The sequence below is a fragment of the Chiroxiphia lanceolata genome, chromosome Z (assembly GCF_009829145.1).
Source record: "Chiroxiphia lanceolata isolate bChiLan1 chromosome Z, bChiLan1.pri, whole genome shotgun sequence".
In the NCBI taxonomy this organism is placed as follows: Eukaryota; Metazoa; Chordata; class Aves; order Passeriformes; family Pipridae; genus Chiroxiphia; species Chiroxiphia lanceolata.
The window spans coordinates 32,574,829-32,595,266 of NC_045671.1; the positions used below are offsets into that span (position 1 = coordinate 32,574,829).

The following is a 20,438-nucleotide window of genomic DNA, read 5'->3' on the forward strand; positions in this document are numbered from 1 at the left end:
GCTACTAGATGATCTTTAGGATTCCTTCCAACCTAAACTATTCTATGAGTGTATGATTCACTGCTAATGATGCTTAGAAGATGCCAACAAGTCGTGTATTCTTTGTAACAGATAGATCAAAGCTGTTAGACATATTTGAAGCAATTATGAGGTCAAGTTGATTAGTTGTTAATATCTTGATGCTAATATTCTTCCTGCGCCGAGGTGTGAAGAAACTGAAGCACGTTCACACCCAAGGGATGTGAAAGTATGAAGTTACTGAACTGTATCCCATTGTTAACAGCCACTGTGCCAGTGGACTGGCAGTTTGCCACTGTAACTCCCATCTTTAGAGTGGGCTCCAGAGGGAGCTGCAGACCAGTGAGCCTGACTGCTTCCATACTTATGAAAGTGGCAGTCAGTCTTTAGGAAAAAATGGTGCTTGGAGAGGGGTTAAAAAAACCAACAAAACCAACAAACCCAAAAAAACCACCAGAGAGAAAGAGCACTAAGCATAGATCAGCACAGTTTTTTGGGGAAGCATTACTGTGACTCCTTTAAAGGGAAATCCTGCTTCATTAACCTGCTGGAATTATGGAAGAGTGATAGTAACTATGTGGTAACAGTAATCTGATCTGTATTTTTCAGTTGCCTTTGACAAGGCTCCACATTAAAGGTTAGAAAAAAAAATTCCGTTGGTGTGGGTTTGGAGGAAAGGTCCTTTTAGCAACAGGGAACCAGTTAAAGCAGAAGAAACAAAGCGTAGTGCTTACATGCCACTTCTAGGGTGGAAAATTGGAATCAAACCGCGGAAACTGTTAGGCTTGCTCTCTTTCCTGAGTAGCATCTGCTTTTGCCTCTGCTGGAGACAGAGCACTAGTGATAGATGGACCTGGCACTGGGCTAACCCAGTTGAGCATTTTTAACGTTCATGCAAACCAGTCATTGACTTGTATGGGTTGGATCTTGTATTGTATATTGTAATTTCTTGTCCAGACTTAACTAAAATTTTTCCAGCTTAAATGTATCATAACATAAGTTGGAGACTATTTCACAGACATATTAATTTTTTTGGAGGCACTTCAGATATTCAGACTAGAAACCTACCCCTTTACTTATTTCATATGATTTAGTTACTTCTTCATGTGTTTCATCAGCCTAAAGAAAAATCTTTATGAAAAGTTTGCTCTTAAAAATCTTGTACAATCGTCATTGTGTGCTTGTCAATTAGTGTATAGAGAGGCATTATATATGTTCATAAACATTTTCATTCAAATAATGGTTTTGAAGTTGAAAACTAACTTGTTCAGAAGATAGAGGTTCAAGCAGGAAGCAGATATGTTGGATTCAGTCTTTAATTATGTAAACAATGTTTTTTCAAGGAAATATTTTGCCATTCAGTGCAAGAAGTTAACACGCTGTAAGGAGTTAGGACAGTGTGGAGACAAAGGCCACTGTAGTCTGTATAATAGAAATTGATGATGACTGACTGAGTATTGGAGGATGAAAGAAGAGCACAGAAAGTCAGCCAATGAAGGTAGCTGAGTGATTCTGAAAAACCAGCTGGATTCTTATGTGTCATGCAAAGCAAGTTACTTCAACCTTTTACGTTTATAATTTTCATTGTAATTCATGTTGTACAGCTGAGTCTGAGATGCATATGATGTATAATGTGCTGTAACATACTGTGTGTACTGGAAGAACTTTTTCTTTACACCTTTCCTTAAGATAGTTTGGCCAAATTTTTATGCCTTATCTCAGAGGGCAAAGTAGGGTAAAGCATAAATTTCCTGTGAAAAAGGTACTGCTGTTCAGAGTACAGCAGAAAATAACTGTGAGAAAACTAGCAGTCCAACTTTTACAACAGAGCTAGAATTATGTGTATTTGTATATGATATATGTTTATATTTTAAGTGAAAGGTGCAAATTAAATGACTGTGCACTGTTCTGTGTGCTGTAGGATCCCTGGCTAAAATGGATGGGGATTTTATTGCAGAAATAGTGTGCAATTATATAGTTAGAGATTGTGTCAGAAAACACAAGTATAAGTGAACAGTTTAAACTCGTCTTTCATTCTAGCATTTCCCAATTTGACTTTGAGACTTTAGCACTGGTATCCTGGCGACTTTATTTGTTTGTAATTTTAATAAATTGAAAAAGACTGATTCAGGTATTTTGTTCTGCTGGTTGATATTACAGAATAGACTATGGTAGTAATATACTGGTAGATCAGGGCTGGAGAAGGGGAGGAAAGATTTTGTTAATAAGTCTCTCAAAGAATTGCTAACTGCTACAATATATTTGCGCAAGTTTGGCTGGTGGTTCCCTCTGGGACAGAGTACTTATTCCCATCTTAACGGGATTGTGCCTCCTACTGGTCTTTTTTTCATCTCAGGCATTTTCTTACCTAAAAAGATCAGCTGAAACTTCTTAGTGTATGATATGATCAACATTGTATCTGAATTTTGGAAGTTCAGATGATTTGTAAATTTTAAAAAACTGTTGTACAAATGACTCCTTATATATGAAGTATGCTAAGTTTTATCAAATAGAACTAATTCCTGAGTGTTGACAACTTTTTTTCCAGTAATGTATTGATATAGTTTTGGTTTAATTTTTTGAATGATTTTAGTGGCACTTGTGATTGGGTGGCATATGTGATTGTTCTGTGGTTCTTATTTTCTTATTTCCTTTTTTTGTAGACTGAATCTTGAAGAAGAATTGGATCAAATGAAAATACACCAATCTGTGGGTAAGTTCACAATACAGGATCTTAACTAATTTTACAACAAAAAAGGGAAGGTATAGTATTTTATGTGTGTGTATGTAGTTGTAGTGGGTTGACCCCGGCGCCCACCAAAGCCGCTTTGCATCTAAACAGGGGAGAGAAAATATAGCAAAATATACATGAGTTGTATATCAATATGTATATGTAAAGTCTAGAATATGTTTATATGCTTATGAAGTTCTCTCCAGAATCTGAAATGGTTTTTGCATGTTGAGATATAGTGATATAGAAATTTGGTACTAATTCAGAATTCTATTTTAAAACTAGTCTGATAAAGTATGTGAATTTGAAAGTAAACCAAAATGGTGAAATTCATGTAAGAATTTCATCAAGATATTGATCATCAATATCTTCTTTTAAATCTTTACAATCTTTACAGTAGTTAAGTACTGTAGTACTCTTCTATGAAGATGAGTCTTTGTCAGTCGGATAGATAATATGTTACTGTTGCCTCTCCATCACTCCTCTGATTCTTTGTATTATTAGCTGTTCCTGAATCATCTAGGAGAAATATTCGAGTTAATAGTTACATTTGTCTGTGTGTTGCTTCTCTGGTGAATTCTTTATGCACAGTGTTGTGCAAAGGAAAGTAGGAGACTTGGTGAAGTACTCTACATGTTCTTAGAAATAAAGCCTTACCATTCTTTATCATAGTTTTCTGCTGGTGGCTGTTTTCTGTTTTCTATTTTCTTGTGATAATGTTGATCACTTGCATGAAAAAATAAAATCTTTTTTTCCTTTATTTTAAAATTTTATCTCTAAAACTAAGTGGAAGTATCAAGCTGCTGAAAACTGAAAGTTACTGTTTTCTTTCATACTACTTCTCATATGTTACCTTCATAGCCACAGACAGAGCTGAAGGGAACTAGTGAAGGTTTTAAATACTGACTCTAAAAATTGCTGCTTCATTTTTTCTAATTTAGTCAGTCTTTTTGCAGAAAGAAAGGGTAAGACAACTAGTGGTGAGGAGTTGAGGGCCTGCTGAGCAATATCCATGCTTTTCCAAAAACTAGTGAAACCTCTAAACCTGCCAATTCTTGACATGTTTAGTGCTTTAACAGTTAGTCTTTTATTCCTTCTTTTTTCATTATCTTTCAGATAAAAATATCCTCTTTTATAAGCTTGTGGGAGGAGGCACAGTTCTGGTTTGGTTATTGGTGTGAAGATTAACTGTTCTTTTGTTGAGACTGAGAAAAAGGGTTAAACTACTACTGAAGCGTGTTAGGCAAATTTTATTTACCTTTTCCATCATGTGTTGCTTTAGCTATCATTTAAATGGACAGGGAACTTCTGATAAGATTCCAGTCCAAAGATTTGTATTAAGCAAAACCTTTTTAGCACATAGGACTGAGATGATTCCAGCCATTTCCAAACTTTTACCAATGGAAGTGTAAAAAAATAGCTGCTCATGAATTTCCTTAGTTTATCAATGATGTTGGAATTCGCTTTCACCTTAGCAGATATCTGTTTTCATCAGGCATTCTAATATCAAGGGATAAATTCTGTAAAAGAGATAGAGCTTTCCTGTGTTAAAATAGTACATATTGTCTTATTTGATATCAGTTTTGTTTGTCAGGAAGAAGTACTGGATAGCTTTGTTGTTCTCCGATATAATTTTTCAAATCGTGGTGGTCAAAGATGAAGGGGGTCAGGGCAAAAGGAAAATGTTCCTGCACTTCCCAATTTCTTTCCATTCTTACTTTGTTGTCCGGTTATTGTCTAGTAGTCATCAAATCCAAGTTTACTATTCGTGCTATTCATGTCATTATTTGTATATTAAGGTAAAGAAGGTGTTGGCAGGTAGTCAAGTCGTTTCCTCCAAAAGCAGGATAGTGGATCCATCAAATCTTATTCAGAAAAATAACAAATGCCTTCTTAAAAGACAGTAAGCTGTTGTCCCGCTATTTCTTCAGGGAGGCAGTTTGAAGACTTCTTTCATTATGAGACTCCTAACTCTACTTATAACTTACAGCTTATATGTGAGAATGGCATTCCCTTCTGGTCTTCACAGTGGTGTTATCCACCACCTGCTTTTTGCCACCCGGTACCATGGGTAGCTGGAGTCAGTAACACAGTGCACCATAGCACCTTCTGTCTGTCTGGGAAATCCTTCACCTGGTGTGTACTACAGAAAAAAATATCATTCTTTTGATGGTTTATATAGGTTCTGTATGGTTTATATAGTGAGTGACTATTACACAGCCCTATAATATTTCTTAAAACTGGTATTTTTTTCTTTGTGTGAGAAGACTTTCTGCAAATATTAATAGTGAACTGTGGTATCATAGTTCAAGTACCATTTTGGCAGCAGTGTTGAACTAACTTATCATCAGATTTGGTGACTATTAATTAGGAATTAAGTGTTACGTTCTGAAGCTGACAGCTATGTTTTCTCAGTGGGACATAAGTGTGCTTTTGTAAGACCATGGTAATTTGATGACTGAAGATAGTGGGGTTTATGACTTGTGGGTCTATTCCTTGAGGGAGAAGTTGGTATTTTTTTATGTAGCAGTATGACAGGTAGAGCATGTCTTGCTGAGTAGACTGATATGATGTATCTTTCTGCTATCACAGACAGACAGTTAGTTACAGGTGATGCTTTTTCATTGCCTCCCTAACCAATTCCAATGAACACTTACATAACAATTAGAAGGGAGGAGAGGAAAAGGGGCTAGAATGGGCCATTTATTTTCTGCTCAGTAGAAAGGGTTATGTATCAGTGACCTTTGGCTTTACTTTTATTTACATTCCTTGTGTCTTCTGTGATAATACTGAACATGTATAGTCTTTTCTATCTATTTTGCAGCAGTATTCTTTATTATCTGCATATAATATGTTTATTTATAGAGTTTTAAATTGCATTTTAATACATCCACATAATAAACATAACACCTTGTGTGCTTTGATCAGTTTCTTTGACTATGGGAAATAATTTTTCTTTTCAGTGGAGTACAGTAAATGCTGATATAAAAGCTACAACAGACATTCAAATGAGTGAATATTTAGAAAAAGATGAAAAGCATGTTCATATTATCTTTGTGTGTTACTTAAAGAATGTTCTAAATGTATGCAGTACCACTGTGCTGGGGGACTGTAGTCTGAAGTAACATGGGAACTAGGATATTAATATCAAGGTAAAGGTACATATTCCCCAGATGCATAGTTTTACCTTTTTCAGCTTTTATTATCTTTAGAATAGTGTTCCATTTATTTCATGATTACAGAAGTATTAATTGGCCATGACACGTTCCAAAGACAAAAGAAAGGTCTAATTCACTCTAACAAACTTGTTAGTCACTGTTTATATCAAGAGGGTTGTGAATCTACAGAGAGTAACACTGTTTTCTTCTACACTTTCTTTGTTTATAAATCAAAAGTTTTTAAGTGACCTACAGTGTCTGATTGTAGGTTGAAATATTACTTCTAAAGCAGACCTTCACCATGTAGCACAGATATTTATCCCTTAAGATTAATTTTTTAAGTTAATTTGGAGGAAAGAAGGACTAGAAAAGAAATATGAATACTGTGGTGTTTTTAGTGTTGGGATTCTTTTGTTCTTTAATGTAGTATTTCATATTCTAAGATGAAAACCTTCTGTAGTGTGTAATTGGACATTTCTGTGAGCAGTGGGCAATTTGTGAGTGCTAAGCTCTTGATTAAAGTCTAAACAGAATGTGGTTTACTTCTGATTGACTGTATGTCTTAGTGCTTGTAAACATTTTCTTAGCATTCTTCTTTCTCAATAGATCTAATTTTTAACTTGGGATTTTTAGTACCTAAAGTGTATAACTGTCTCTGACACTGATGCTTAGATTCATGTTTACTCTCATTACTTGTGTCAATTTCTAATTGTTATGATTTCCCAGTATTTCAGTGGAATGATTTGTATGATTCATCTGGTGAAGTACATGATCTTTAACTTAACAAAAACCAAGGTTTAAAGTTTTCATCCATCCTAATTCAGTTACTGTTTGCTTTGTTCACCAATCACTCTGATCCTCCTAGCAGGGGACAAGACCTAGAGAACAAAACTGGTAGTGACTGTAGATAAAAAGGCAAGGAATTCTGCTTTTAAGGCATAGAGGGAATAGTCTATAAAAGACTAAAAATTGGAATGAAAGTGTAGTGTCTTTAACCTGCAGATCTATTGTACCTTTGAAAAGTTTGTACTCTGAAAAAAAACATACTGTGATGCTACAGAGATTCTCCAATAATAATTGAAGAGAGGTCACTCTTCAGAAAGTGACCAAAAGGCTTGTCAAGAAAATAGACCACATTATAAATGATTGTGGAAGTAAATAATGCATTTCCTTAAAATGTCTAGGGATTGTTTTAGTGACATATTAAATGCCACAATGTATTTTATTTATTCAGTGATAGAGATTTGTTATTTATTTTCTGACAGGGCCACTTTTTAAACTTAGTGAAGATGATGGGGTCAAAAATAATACTCCAGTGAGGAATATGAGAGAAGTTTCACATCAGATGTTACAGAAGGTGAGTTACCAACCCCAGCAAACCGACCTAAATTTTGGTATAAGAATCCTATATCTATCTCTATATATGTACACACACACACATATATATATGTCAGTGATCATAAATTTAAGCAATGGTTTTCTTTCTTAATTTAAAAATGTGGATTTACAGGATTGCATGCAGAAATTAATTGTAGGGAAATAGCTGTGAATGTATCGTTAAGATAAACATGGCTAATGTCAGAGAAAATGAAAAGAATGTTTAGAGATGTAATGTTAAAAAATAACAAATTATCTAAATTGGAAGTAACACATGCTTAGCATTTTGCCACTGAAAGTTCAGGAACCTTAATTTCTTTTGCTGACTATTTAACTTTACATGATATCAGGTGTTAATCTCCATAGAGCTCTTGCTACAGAATAGAATTGATGCATAATAGTGATAAATCTACCTTTTATCATATTTAAATTTTAGCACTATATCGCATATGAAAATATTTTCTACATATTTGAGTCTATCACTCTTTTCACAAGATAGTACTGTATGCATGTAGTATTCTTTAGCTTAGTAAATATGATAGGTATTTTATCTTTATTGATCAACATTCTACATATTTTGCCTCCTCCAATAACAAGATGCTCTTAACTAGTTGCTATTTGTACTGATCATTGTAACATACACAAGTAGTTTAGTATGTTAACAGGTGTTCACTTCAGAGGGCTCACTTGTATTTTACCATATGTTTTGTTTGCTTGCAAAGAAAAGGCATCCTTTAAACAATATCATGCCTTTTGTTTGTCATTTTGCAAAACTATTTGTTTAATTACTTATAAATCTTTGAAAGCATGCCTAAATTGAATAAAAACGAATCTATAACTTTGAACGTCAGTTCAGGTATGTCTATTTATTTTTTATTTGTGAATTAACTTGTAGGGAGTATGGTAATTTACAGCAGATGATGTGATTGCATATATTTGTAACACTTGCCATATGGTCGGGCAATGAAGGCTGTCATCTCGTTATTACTGAATGACAAACATCATGTTAAAATAATAACACACAGAATAGGAAGTGCTCACATTCATTTATCTTAAGGTAGAGTGAGTAATTGAAATAATATGAATGCTACCATCTGAAATGTCACACAGTTTATGCTTGCTTATCATCTATATTTCAGAACTATAATTTTGTTTGCCAGGTACTACATAATTTTTATCTCTATGGATATACAGAGTTATGATGGTACCTTGGGGAGAGGTGTAGAAGCTTTTCATTGTTTGTTTCCTTCCAGCTGTCATACATGACTTTAAGTACTACTGAGTGCAAAAGGTTGCTTTAAAGAACTGAGAAAATAATAGCAGAAAATCAGTTTAGGAAGGTGATTGAAGAAAGGTATTCATCTAACACCTTGTCACTGGGGAGGAAAGTGCAAACTACAATTTTTATCATGAACCTTGGTTTCATTGAAGCATTTGAAAAAATCCCTTTTATTTCTAATTTCACCAATTTACTTTATGTAGCCATAAGGCAATGTCTCTTCACTGTGGGAGTGCAGTGAATTTCCATAATAGAAACTAGCAATGCATAGGCAGTCATATTAAAGATTTGCTATCAAATGCAGAAATTGAGTATCAAATTCACAAATGTATAGGAAGTTTGAGCAGCTCTTGTCCAAATCTACCCTGTACATTAAGACCTCTCATTTATCTGAATCACATCTGTGGTACCCATTTCGCAATAGATTCCATAAATTTTAAAATAATTCAAATACATTGGCAAAATGTCCTTGTAAAAACATGTAGCATTCATTGAGAAATAATATGGTTTCAGTATTTTCAGTGTCAAAGGTAGTTTTGACATGTTGTCTTGCTACAAAGTGAAGGAACTGACCAGTATTTTACAAGGTGACAAGTTCAAGTTAGCCTTGTGCATTCTTGAAATATAGTCTTTCCTAACCATATCCAGAGAAATCTAGAGCCCCTGACATTTCTTCTAGGGCAAGAGTGGGAATGCAGCTTGTACAAAGCTAACTAAAAAAGTGTTTCTTCAAAATACTGGAGTAAGTGGTTATTGAGCACAAAACTTACTCTGCTGCCATCTTCAAGCTTCTGGGGAAATCTCACAGACTAAATATTCATTTTAACATCTGCTAAAATTAAAATTGATCCTTTTTGCTGGAAATTGAGAGGTTTAGTTGCTGCTTTATGCAAATATTCCAGAACATCATAGAGAATCAGTTTATTTTTAATGACCTTGAATATGTGTAAACCTCAAAGGACTTTACAAACAAAGCATATATATCATATATAGGTAGAACGCTTCTTCAGAATTTATATGAACAGCTTGTAAATTTAAAGTATCTTAATTAAAACAGGATAGATTTTTCCTTTCAGTGAATAGAAAAACTTATTAGCTTTCATGGGTTTAGGTGCTGAGTTTCTGATATCACTTGCTAGGATTTGTTTGGGGTTTTTTAAAGATAAAATGAATATTTTATGTGTGTATTTACGACACTTAAAAGAACTTGTTGATTTACATAGCTAGTGCAAAATTGTATTTCAAAGTAGTAATCCTTCTGAAAATGTTTTTTTAAATTCAATTAGTATGTATAACCAAATCAGTAATGAGCTCAAGATGCATCAGGAAGATTTATTACCATACCTAAACTTCTGTGTCACTTTGCCTCAAATTTTAACTTCTTTTACCATCTGCCCTTTGTTCAACAGCTGTATTATTGCAGCTAAAATGTTTTCATCTGCACTACATTAGAATTATTTTTAATTTAAGGACTATAGATTGGTTTTGTCCTTGTGCTTCATGTGATATTATTGTCATTTAAAAATATATTTGAGAACATAATTTTTTTTTTACTCGATGGGCTGAAATATTGTGAATGCTAAGTTGTGAATTGCTTTTGTTAGATGCAACAACTAGAAAGAAGATTCAATGCTGTTGAAGGGGAATTAAGGAAACAGAAAGAAGTAAATAAAGACTTATTGAATCAGAAAATTTATTTGAAAGAATCTTTAAAAGTACAAAAGGAAGATGCAGACACAAGAGAAAGAGAGCTGGAAATGCTACTTAAGAGGATTTGTGAAATAAAAAAAGAAAAATCAGAACTTCAGTTAGTGATTGATGAGAAGGAAAAAGAAGTTGCCTCTTTGAAGAGGCAAGTGGCAGAAGCTAACAGGTTGAGAAGTGAAAGTGAAGATTTGCTGAGTCAAGTGCAAGAGCCAAAATGCTTGCCGGATAAAGCCAAAGCAGTGACAACCTCCGGGCAATGTAATTGTAAGATAACAGGCACCAAGGTTAAATTAAAAACAGCCAAGGAAAAGAGCTCTTTGGGACATCATGGAGCTTTTCTCAAACAGTCCATCAAGGTTATGAGTAATGTATTTGAGAAGCTCAGTAAGGACGGCTGGGAGGATGTGAATGGAAGCAGGTACGATTCTCATTAACTTAGCCCTGTAGAGGGGACACTGTGCATATGTAAAGCACTAGCAAATGGAGATTGAATTTCAACTACTGTTGATTTGGTATTCAAAAAAAATACTGTCAGATCCTTTGAAATATCTTGGGAGGTCTTGTTCTGAGCTTATTGACTGAAATTTGCATGTGAAATTAACCACAACTGCATGAGTATTTGAATAGGTGCCAGGAAACCCAAAAGAAGGCAATGCTTGATTTCTTCCAGTGATGCTATTTTCATGCAGTCATGAGGCTTGAAATTGACAGTTTGGCAGGTTGATTTAATTTGCTGGCCCTTTGCATATTCACCACTGACAGCTAAGGATTCCCAGGCAAGCCAACTAAGTCGGTTTAGTTATCTTGTGACATGTCGACCCGGGAGGAGAAACATTTTTTCCCCTTAATTTAGTTAGATAAATTTTGAATGACCCATTTCAGCTTGCTAGCAGATGTCTACAAGCTGTTTAACATCCTTTAAATTAAGAACCATCCACACTAATTATTTCATGTATGTTTTATGCACAGTCATTGTACTAACTTTAATTGAATGATGGTTAAAAATCAGTTCTTTAAAGGTAATTGTTACCACATACAGTCCCAGTCAGGAGTCACAAAGCTCTCAGAAAATTGCACTGGCAAGCTAAATAAACATTTGGAAGTTTTGCTTCTTCCATTTGTCCCTACATACTTGAGGAGGCAGCAATAGGCCACTAGGTAAATGATTATCACACCTTGTCTTTCAGGACTTTGTCCTAACAGACAAGCAAAGAAATTTCTCAAACCTGTATTATCCAAAATGCAGGAAGGGTGGCATTCATAGGAATCATATAAATGGAATCATTCATAGGCTTCTTGTTGGCTTTATGGGTTACACAGCAAATCAATAGTGGCAAATTAAGCCCTTCTGCTACTTCTCCCTGTGCAAAATAAGGTGTTCCTGAACACAGTATTTCGAGCAAGTTAACAAATTAAGAACCATGTAATTTGTCAATTGATATCATTAATGTTAAGCTTATTTTTCTTTAATATTGTAGATCTTATTTCAACAGAAAACATTCATTTTTGCACATATGCAAATGTGGATGCACGTTTGCAGTTAGTGAGCTTTTTGTTTCGTTTACTGTGTTGTTCTCTTTAAGAGCAAAATTGAGCGAGCACACTGTCATCGCACTTTGAGGTTGAAGTGGAAAATAATTGCATAGCTTATGAAAATAATTGTATAATTTCATAGCTAGCCATAAATACTACTTTTGATTATTGTACAAATGCTGGCTTAGGGAATTCTTGTAATAGAATAGTGAACATTTTTGAGAGTGAGGTTTCAAGATGTCAGTCTCAACAAGTTAGGAAAGTATCTTCATTTAGTTCCCTCTTCTACTTATTAGTAAATACTGTTCTTTATCATTAATACCTGCCTCTGAGTTTCTAAATTCAAATTTCCATAGAACATTCCTTGAAAGCATTCAGGTGCGGGAAATGTGTATGTAGTTAGAAATGTCTCAGTGCTACTGCAACACCTTTAAACCATTACACTGATTTCTTTTCTTATCAGTCAATAAGACATACTAATGTGTCAGGACAAGTTTTGAAAAGTATAAACATTTTTCTGTGTGAACTCTTCCATTTGAGGCCTTTTCTCTGGTTAAGTAGCCTCCATCTCTAAACCATAGATTTTTATGATGGTGCAACTTAATTTGAACTCAGTTATGCCATTTTAAATATCTTGGTTTAAAGAGTAACAAATCAAAATAGCCTTCTGTCAAGGGATTCCTTCACAAAACTGTTTGCACAAATAATGATAAATAGGCACTGATGCTATAGAAAATTATATAGCCAAGACTTCAAGTTTTAGGACAGACTTCACTGAATATAAGAAAGCAAATAGTAATCTGAGGCAAGGCAGTGAAAAACTGTCAATTAAGAGCACATTTAGTGCAATTTTAAGGAAAAAATTGAAAAATAATTAAAGTTTCAGGTCTAGTTTCTCTGTATGGGAGGCAATCCCAGTGAAAGGATTACCAAGTTTACAGAATTTAAAAGCACTCCAAAGTGGTGCTAAATAGAGATTTCACTGAAGTGTGATTTTTGATTTTGTCTCAGCCAACACCTCAGATGAAGTTCAATTGAAACAAAATATTATAAAGTATTATACATTTACTTGTTTTGTTATAAAATGTGAAAATGAAGGAAAGTAGAAATTTAGTGCTTTATGAGCCATTCACAGACTTGAAATACTGTCAAGTATCTTTTCATGTATGTCACTTTTGTAGATTGTAACAAAAGCTGTCCTTTAAGAAGCAGCTAAGTCTCAGACTTCTCTGCATTGTAGAGTGAGATTTATTTTCACAGAGTAGAACTTTTAAGACCATTTCGGTGATAGATTTCTTCTTTATTTGTAAAATCTGTTAAATAAGTCACCTTAGTAGTGTTTGGATTTTATATTAGTTCTCTTCTTTCTTACACGTGCTAATTTCTATGTGCCTAAGCATTGACTCTTTGGAACTTTTAGTATTTGTCTTGATTTTGTTTTCCTGAACATGCTGTTTTAGTGACTCTGAGATACCAAATTCTGAAAGTTTGGAAACGGTGATTATGAAGACAGTGCAAAACATTGATCCACTGCCAGACAGAAGTAAACAAGAAAAAAAGTCCTGCAACACTGTTCATTTAAAAGGCAAAACCGAGCAATATAATAAAAAGGTATATAATAGAACTTGCTTTGTTCTCCCGTGTGGAGTGTTGAAGTTTAATATTAGCACTGCTGTTCTGCTCATAATTAATTTGACTCTTGTTGTAAAGGGAAAATAAAATCTGCTTCCAGATATTCAGTGGATAGATTCATTATCATTTAGAATATTTTCTGAATGATTAGTCTGCAAAAGTATTTGGAGAGGGTGTCAGGATTGCAAAACCTGATTAAAAAATGTTAAGCTACTGTAAGCTAGTGCTGCTGTCTCACAGGCCAGACAAAGAATGCCACAGACATCCCATTAAACTTTCTTGCAATCAGATATGCTGTACAGAACAGGTTGACCTAGTCCATAACAGGGAAACAGCAACATCCCTCCCTCCCATCTAACCCAGCTGTGTGCTGACTAACCAAGTATAAACATCTCTCAGTTTGTTTGGTGTGTACTGGATGAGTTGTCTCCATGTTAGAAAGATGCTTTTGACTCTACCTGTGTCCAGGAGATTTTATCTTGAGAAAAGTATACTTTTACCACCTTCTTAGCCTATTTAAGTTCATTGTCTGGGATTTGAACTGATTGTCTCATTGTTAACATCTATATGCTGTTTTCTCACAGAAGAGAGCCAGCTGGTTGTTTCCCGGGTCCTTAGAGGCTCCATACAATCTGTAACAGATGACTCATTCTTGGACTTTTGAACAGTGTCTAGTACTTTTTCTCTCCTGTCTTTGCCCAAATAAATCAGTTCATGAAATTTAAAAGACAAGCAGATATTTTTATTTCTTAGTTCAAGAAACAGAATACCGAAACACTGAAAACACTGCTTTAAGATAGTTTGAAATTCAGTTTTATATGATCATATAATAAAAAAAATGTGTATTTTCTTGGTCTCCAAAATTTTAAAGCAAATACAAACTCTCCAGTCTTCTTACATATTCTTGATCGTGTTATTCCATCGAAACCTTTTGGGTCAGAAAAAAATGAAAAAAAAGGAAAATTCCTATGCAACCATCTGTTGGTATAGAATACTAGTATGAGTAGGTGCGCATGATATATGTGAAAATCTGACGGAGTGTGCTACTCTTGTTATCTCCTGCTGCTCTTGGGTGAGGACATACAAGGCAGGCAATCCAGGAGGCTCTGTTCTCTCTTGCTCAGCCACTACCTCCTCTGTAGGCCTGTATTGCATTTATTCTCTGTTCCTACTGGAAGAGAAAAGCACAGATATATCCTGATACTCATATTTAACAGACTGGTGGAATTGGAGCATACACAGAAAGCATCCGGAGAGCCCTAAATAGTTAAATATGCTTCAGCAGAACTGCTTCCATGTTGCAGGAAAAGCATTTGAAAACATGGTTTGGGAGGACAGAAGATAGTACTGCACAAAGGTTTAGTGTTGACAGTTGGGAACCCTAACTGATTTTAACAGAATTCTTAAATCCATCCAGGGGATTTAAGGACCCTCCAGCTGTGTCATGGCATTCTGATACAAAGAAAGGTTAGAGAAATCTCCAAAGTTCTGAGCTATGACAGGGGTTAAAGATGAGATCAGTTATGACACAATGACTTTTGTCAATTTTGCCCCACATGGTATAAATATATAATACCCCGTGCAGTTTCATCAAAGTTATTGGCACTCTCTTACAACTCATACATTTATGAGAGCTGTGGCCTAGAGTGGAGATCTCCATCTTTTTGCTGCAGGCATGGATCGTTTGCTCATCATCTGCTGAGACCTCAATTCTTGGTCCTTCAAATTGTGTGGTGATTGCACAAATCTGGAATTCATGGCTAAGCTATCCTGCAATGTCAGTAATCTGTTCACTGCAGTTAGTAGTGAACGTTGCTCTTTGCTCTTTTAAATTTTATTAACAACTATTTTAGTTATTAATATTTCCAGAAATATATTGCATGGTACCACATAAATATTACAATCTGAAGACTTTAAAAATTGGATAAATATTGCAGAATTCCAGAACAAAGGTGTTTAAAAATACACTCAGTGAAGTAGTACTTTGATTTTAGAGTAAGCCATGCTCTGGCCATTTTCATTTTACGTATGGCAAGCAGCATTCTTCTTCAGTCTCTTCTTCTGTCATTGGACATTGGATAGGTTCTGGAAACTGCTGATTTTTCAAATCACATATTTTAAAGGCATGCAGCAGACTTCTGTTAAACCCTGGTCAAACACAGCGATCTTATTTTGCATGTTCACATAGTTTCATGCATCTTCTAATTACAGCTCAGTGTCTAATCTGGTCTTCCTCCTTTTGAACTAATGAGACCACTACTCCTTTTAGTTTCACTTAAATATCTTGAAGAATAAGATACTGTAGACTTTCAAGTAATACAGACCATCTTTTTTCCCTACTAGTAAATTCAGATCTTATCTAAAAAAGTAATGGATACATTAATAGATACTTAATTTTTCTCTGGGATTCTTCGGAAAAGGCTATGACTTACCTACAACAGTTCATTAATTCTTTTACATTTGATGGAAAAGTACTCTTAGCTGGCTGATATTGTAAGACTGATTTTCAGATCAGAATTCACTAGAATTTGTATATTATTTGAAGTAATTTTTGTTGTTTCAGTTCAAACTGGAAAAATTTACACTGTTTTGTTTGGTGTGCCACAATGAAGAGTTGCTAACTTTGTGCTTCTCTTTTTTATTTAGTGCCATTCACAGAATAAAGACCTAGAAAAGTTGTGTTCCAAGAGGAGGAAGATCTGCTGTCTTGTAACATCTCATCCATCGATTCTAAGCAAAGGTAGAAATATTATATATTTTTGGCAACTTCGTAAATAAGACCAATGAAGCATTCCTACCTACCGAAACCTCTGCTGTATTACACAAACCCCTGAATGCTGTTAAAAAATTTGCTTGTTTAAATTTGTGTGTGTACTTTCAAATATTTAGCTGATTATTTTGAAATGAAATTGTCATATAAGTGACCGTCAAACAGCATCTTTTCACACAGTTGATATATACTCTGTTTTTACTAAGTCTCACCAATTGAATCTACTGACTGATATGAGGTTTTTCATTACTTATTGTTCATGTTTGACCCTTGTAGCCAACACAACTAATGAAACAAATTAATGGTTTTTGGCTTAGACCTTAAAAAAACCCATCTGTTAACAAGACACTGAAGACATTGAAGGCCTTATTTTTGGTAATACCAATGAGAGGCACATTTAACTTCCAAGTCCTCGTTGAGTTTGAAGTGTTGGCACTTCAGAAAAAGTGCAACTTAGAGCACTTATAGGTTGATTGTTTTTATATGTTTTATATGTTGTATGTTTTTATAGGTCAACTGTTAATTTACCAGTTTGCTTACTGAAAAATATTTTAGAGACTTCAAGAGCATTTTAAAGGGCCAAAACAAAATCAGAAATTATGTTACTTATGATAATCTGTCAGTTTAGTAACATGACATTTTATGTTTAGTGAACAGAGCAAAAAGGAGAAATATCACTGTCCAGAAACCAGGCTACTCTGTTACTCTACTGCAGGAAAGAATTAAGTCATTGCAGAAGCAGATAGCTGTTTTACAGAATGAAAAAAAGACTGCAGTGGCTTCTGTGAAGGAGATGAAAGAAACCAAGGAAAAACTAACAAATCAGCTACATTTGGCTAATCAGAGACTTCAAACTAGTAAACTGACCATAGAGGTAAAGTACTTTTTATTATGGTGTCTCATGATGTTCAGCTTAATTCTGTTGCAATTCTCTGAAACTGTGATAACATTGATTTTTGTAGTTTAATTTATTATAGTCAAAATTATGAAAAAATATCTATTGGAATGCTTTTTGTGAGATTCTGAGTCAGTTATCGTGTACAAATGATACTGAGACCTGATTTATTATTATATCAACCCAATTCATTTATCCTTCTGAAAACAAAGTAGTCTTTATGGTGACATTTACGTGCATTCAAATGAGTGAGGGAAGTTTCACTTTAAGCCTGTGGTCTGCAAACTGCTTTGCTGAGAATCTGGTCAGTCTGCAGGAGCTAGCACCCATTCCTCTGTGAAGAACAGACAGTGTCTCCTTATGCCCCAAGACAACTGGAGTTTTCTTCAATAGAGAGCTCAGACCAGTTCCATATCTATTTAATCTCATCTTTCTCTGTTAAGGTGGAAAGCCAGAGAGCAAAATTTATGAAAATAGAGACTAATAAACTCGGGTTAAACAGCCCAAAGATGCCAGCTTTCTTCTCTGCTTCAGTCTTTGTTCCTACTTAATCCTTTTCCACGCTATTACTCCTTTCTGGTTTTCCCCATTCTCATTTATATATGTGTTTTGTGTTAATCTATATGCAGCTCCTCAGCTGGAATTCTTTTCTGTTCGTACTGTAGTGATTGGCCTGCCCTTTATAGAGCTGAATCAACAAACACTTATGCAGTAATTGTCTCCTGTTGGTCACACACACATCCTGCTTCCAGAATTATAGTGCTACAACAGATGGACTTGCTGGAAGGAGGCAGACATTAAAAAAGAAATCAAATCCCCTCCCCCTCAAACTTCTTTGCATTTCTTGTTTGCACAGAAGGCAGAAGCAGTATCAGGAGCAGCACTTTTCTCTTTCTTAGGGCTAGGGAACTGCTAATTTCTAGAGGAGGGAAAACCTCATTTCTGTTACTCATTTTGCATAACTATATATATGTAATGAATTGAACTGAAAAGAGTTTCCAAGGTCATTGGAACCAATGAAGATCTGCCTGTCTTACAAACAGTACTATAATATAAAGTTTCATGGACAGTATAAGCTTCACAGGGAATTACATATGTAATTTAGGTAAAACATTATGCTTTCTCAGGCATCTTGAGTTTTTACCTTCCTAGAAGACTACACCTTAGATGTCCGTAGAAGACCACACCTTAGATGTCCATAGAAGACCAATATGAAAATTAAAATAAAAACCATCATTATCAGGAAACTGTTTAAAAAAACAGAAAAGGCAGGGGGACAAAATTTGTGTAAAGATAAGAGCTGCTGTAATGTAAAAGACTGACTAAAATCAAAGTAGCTTGGCTTTAAAACCAAACCAATTTTCTTTCACTCAGTTTTTCTGGAAGGTTTAAAAAAAGAAAAAATAGTCACTGGTCTATTTAAAGGATGGTGCATTCTAAGCAAAAGTAAATAAATGGTATTGCAGATACTCAAGGAAAAAATCTTTATTAGGCATGCACATTTTTTTCCTTCTCAGCAAACAGTTAAAATTCCCTTTCTTACAACTAATTACTCTTCAGGTGCCATAGTAGTGCTACCAAGTGGGAAATTTAAAACAGAGACTTGGGCTACTTGCCAAGTGAAAATTAAGGAGGTAAAGAACCTATGCAGTCACTGCAGGGTACACTCATGTTTTAGAGAGAGAACCCTGATTCAGACATATCAAATGGTTGTAAAGCACACATTTGTGTGTGGGATTTGTGTGGTTTTTTGCAAGAAATGCTTTCCAGAAGTGAAGTTTTAAGACACTGCAAAGGAAATAATGGGTTTCTAAAAAGATAAATTTCACTATCAAGAACATTTTTATTGTTTCTTAATACTTCTGCCACTTTAGATTTTAGAATTTTCTTACACAGGCAGAAAGTAAATAAACAAGCACACAAACTATGAAAAATAAAAGGTTGAAACAATATCTGGATTTAGGGATATTGTTTTGACACTTCAAGAGTGCCAAAATTACAAATATCCAAAAATAAGCTTCCATAAACCACCATAACTATAATGTTCTGAGTAAAGTTACTGAAGTTGTGATCCTTGGCTAAGGGAAGTACAGCAGTCTAGCAACTGTAAACATTAACAGCATGGCTTGGAAGAGATGCCATGTTGCCTAATTTATCTAAGAAAATAAATCCTTCAGCAGACAAGGGCAGGTGTTTGTGCAGTCAGTCCTTCATTATAGTCCCTGAGGAATCTAGAAGATCAACTCTAGATTTAAGATTTAAATGTTCCAGATGTTCACTTGGAGACAGATTTTACAGTTCATGCAACCTAAGGACTGTCTGGCATCTGTTGATTTTCAAAATATATGTACATGCATGGTTTTGTGTATTTTTCTTGAAGATCCACACAGATATGTTTGTTGTGTATATTTGTCTGCTCTAAAGAGTTCAGAATTCTGGACTCAAGTTCTGGTTTTGTTTGGCCTCATAAATACTTTACAGTAATGTAGATTTCTGTCTTTGTTTCATTTCTGCAAAAGCAATTCCTTGCATATTTCTGAAAAAACTGACTGTGAAGTGACTGCATATGTGAGAATCAAAGTTTACATTCTCCAAGGATTCACATTAATACTGAGTCAGGACCATCTGTACAGAAGTACAGTAGTTAGATTTTGCTCTCTGTGTATAGAAATAACAGCTAGAGCAGCTACTTAATGCAGAAGCAACGGTATGTAGAATTTTCTTAGTTTCTAAGAAAAGAATTTGATAGAAGTTGTTGGAAAAATCCAGAAATTTTTTTTTCTAAAGTTTATTCCCTTCCCCCCCATTTCTATCATTAAGTGACTGCTTTTAAGAAGTATGTTTATATTGCACACAACACAGTAATTGCAGTTAGTTTTATGCAGTGTCATTCTTGCTGCAAAATACCAAACAAAGTATATTGAATAAGAAATTAAAATCATAAGCAGGTTAAGTCACTAGTGCTTATCTTATTCACATCAAAGCTATTCACAGGTCCACTGCTTAAAGGTACCATAGGATCATTTGCATCAGTTCACCAGTGTTTCTCAAGTGATGTAACAGGAAAAGCTGCATTTCTTAATGGAATGCCATGGACATTTGCAAAGTGCTTGTCAATACTTCATCAGGAAACCTGAATCTCAGAGTACGAACAAGTCAACCGGTCAAATGCTGGTTAGAGCATATCCTCTCCTTTGGAGAGGATAGTGTGAAGGTTTAAGTAAAGGGTTTTTTCCATTTCAGCAGATGTATCGCTACATTTTTACTGAATTGGGAAGGAGCTTTTTGCTTTCTAGAAGACTGCATATTTTAGCTGTAAATCAGACTATGCTTTTTTT

General features: G+C 34.8%; 1 protein-coding gene across 23 annotated transcripts in view; it reads left to right on the forward strand.

Annotated features, from left to right (window-relative positions):
- CNTLN (centlein) overlaps nt 1-20,438 on the forward strand; it is a 275,279-nt gene that overhangs the window by 194,767 nt on the left and 60,074 nt on the right. For 22 of the 23 annotated variants that reach the window (XM_032675070.1, XM_032675063.1, XM_032675068.1 and 19 more), the window contains 6 exons: nt 2,682-2,731; nt 7,173-7,264; nt 10,168-10,688; nt 13,264-13,414; nt 16,082-16,175; nt 16,856-17,079. In XM_032675070.1, the coding sequence (XP_032530961.1) occupies nt 2,682-2,731; nt 7,173-7,264; nt 10,168-10,688; nt 13,264-13,414; nt 16,082-16,175; nt 16,856-17,079 (1,132 nt within the window). The remainder of the gene's footprint in view (nt 1-2,681; nt 2,732-7,172; nt 7,265-10,167; nt 10,689-13,263; nt 13,415-16,081; nt 16,176-16,855; nt 17,080-20,438) is intronic. The other variant, XM_032675082.1, reaches the window with a different exon arrangement.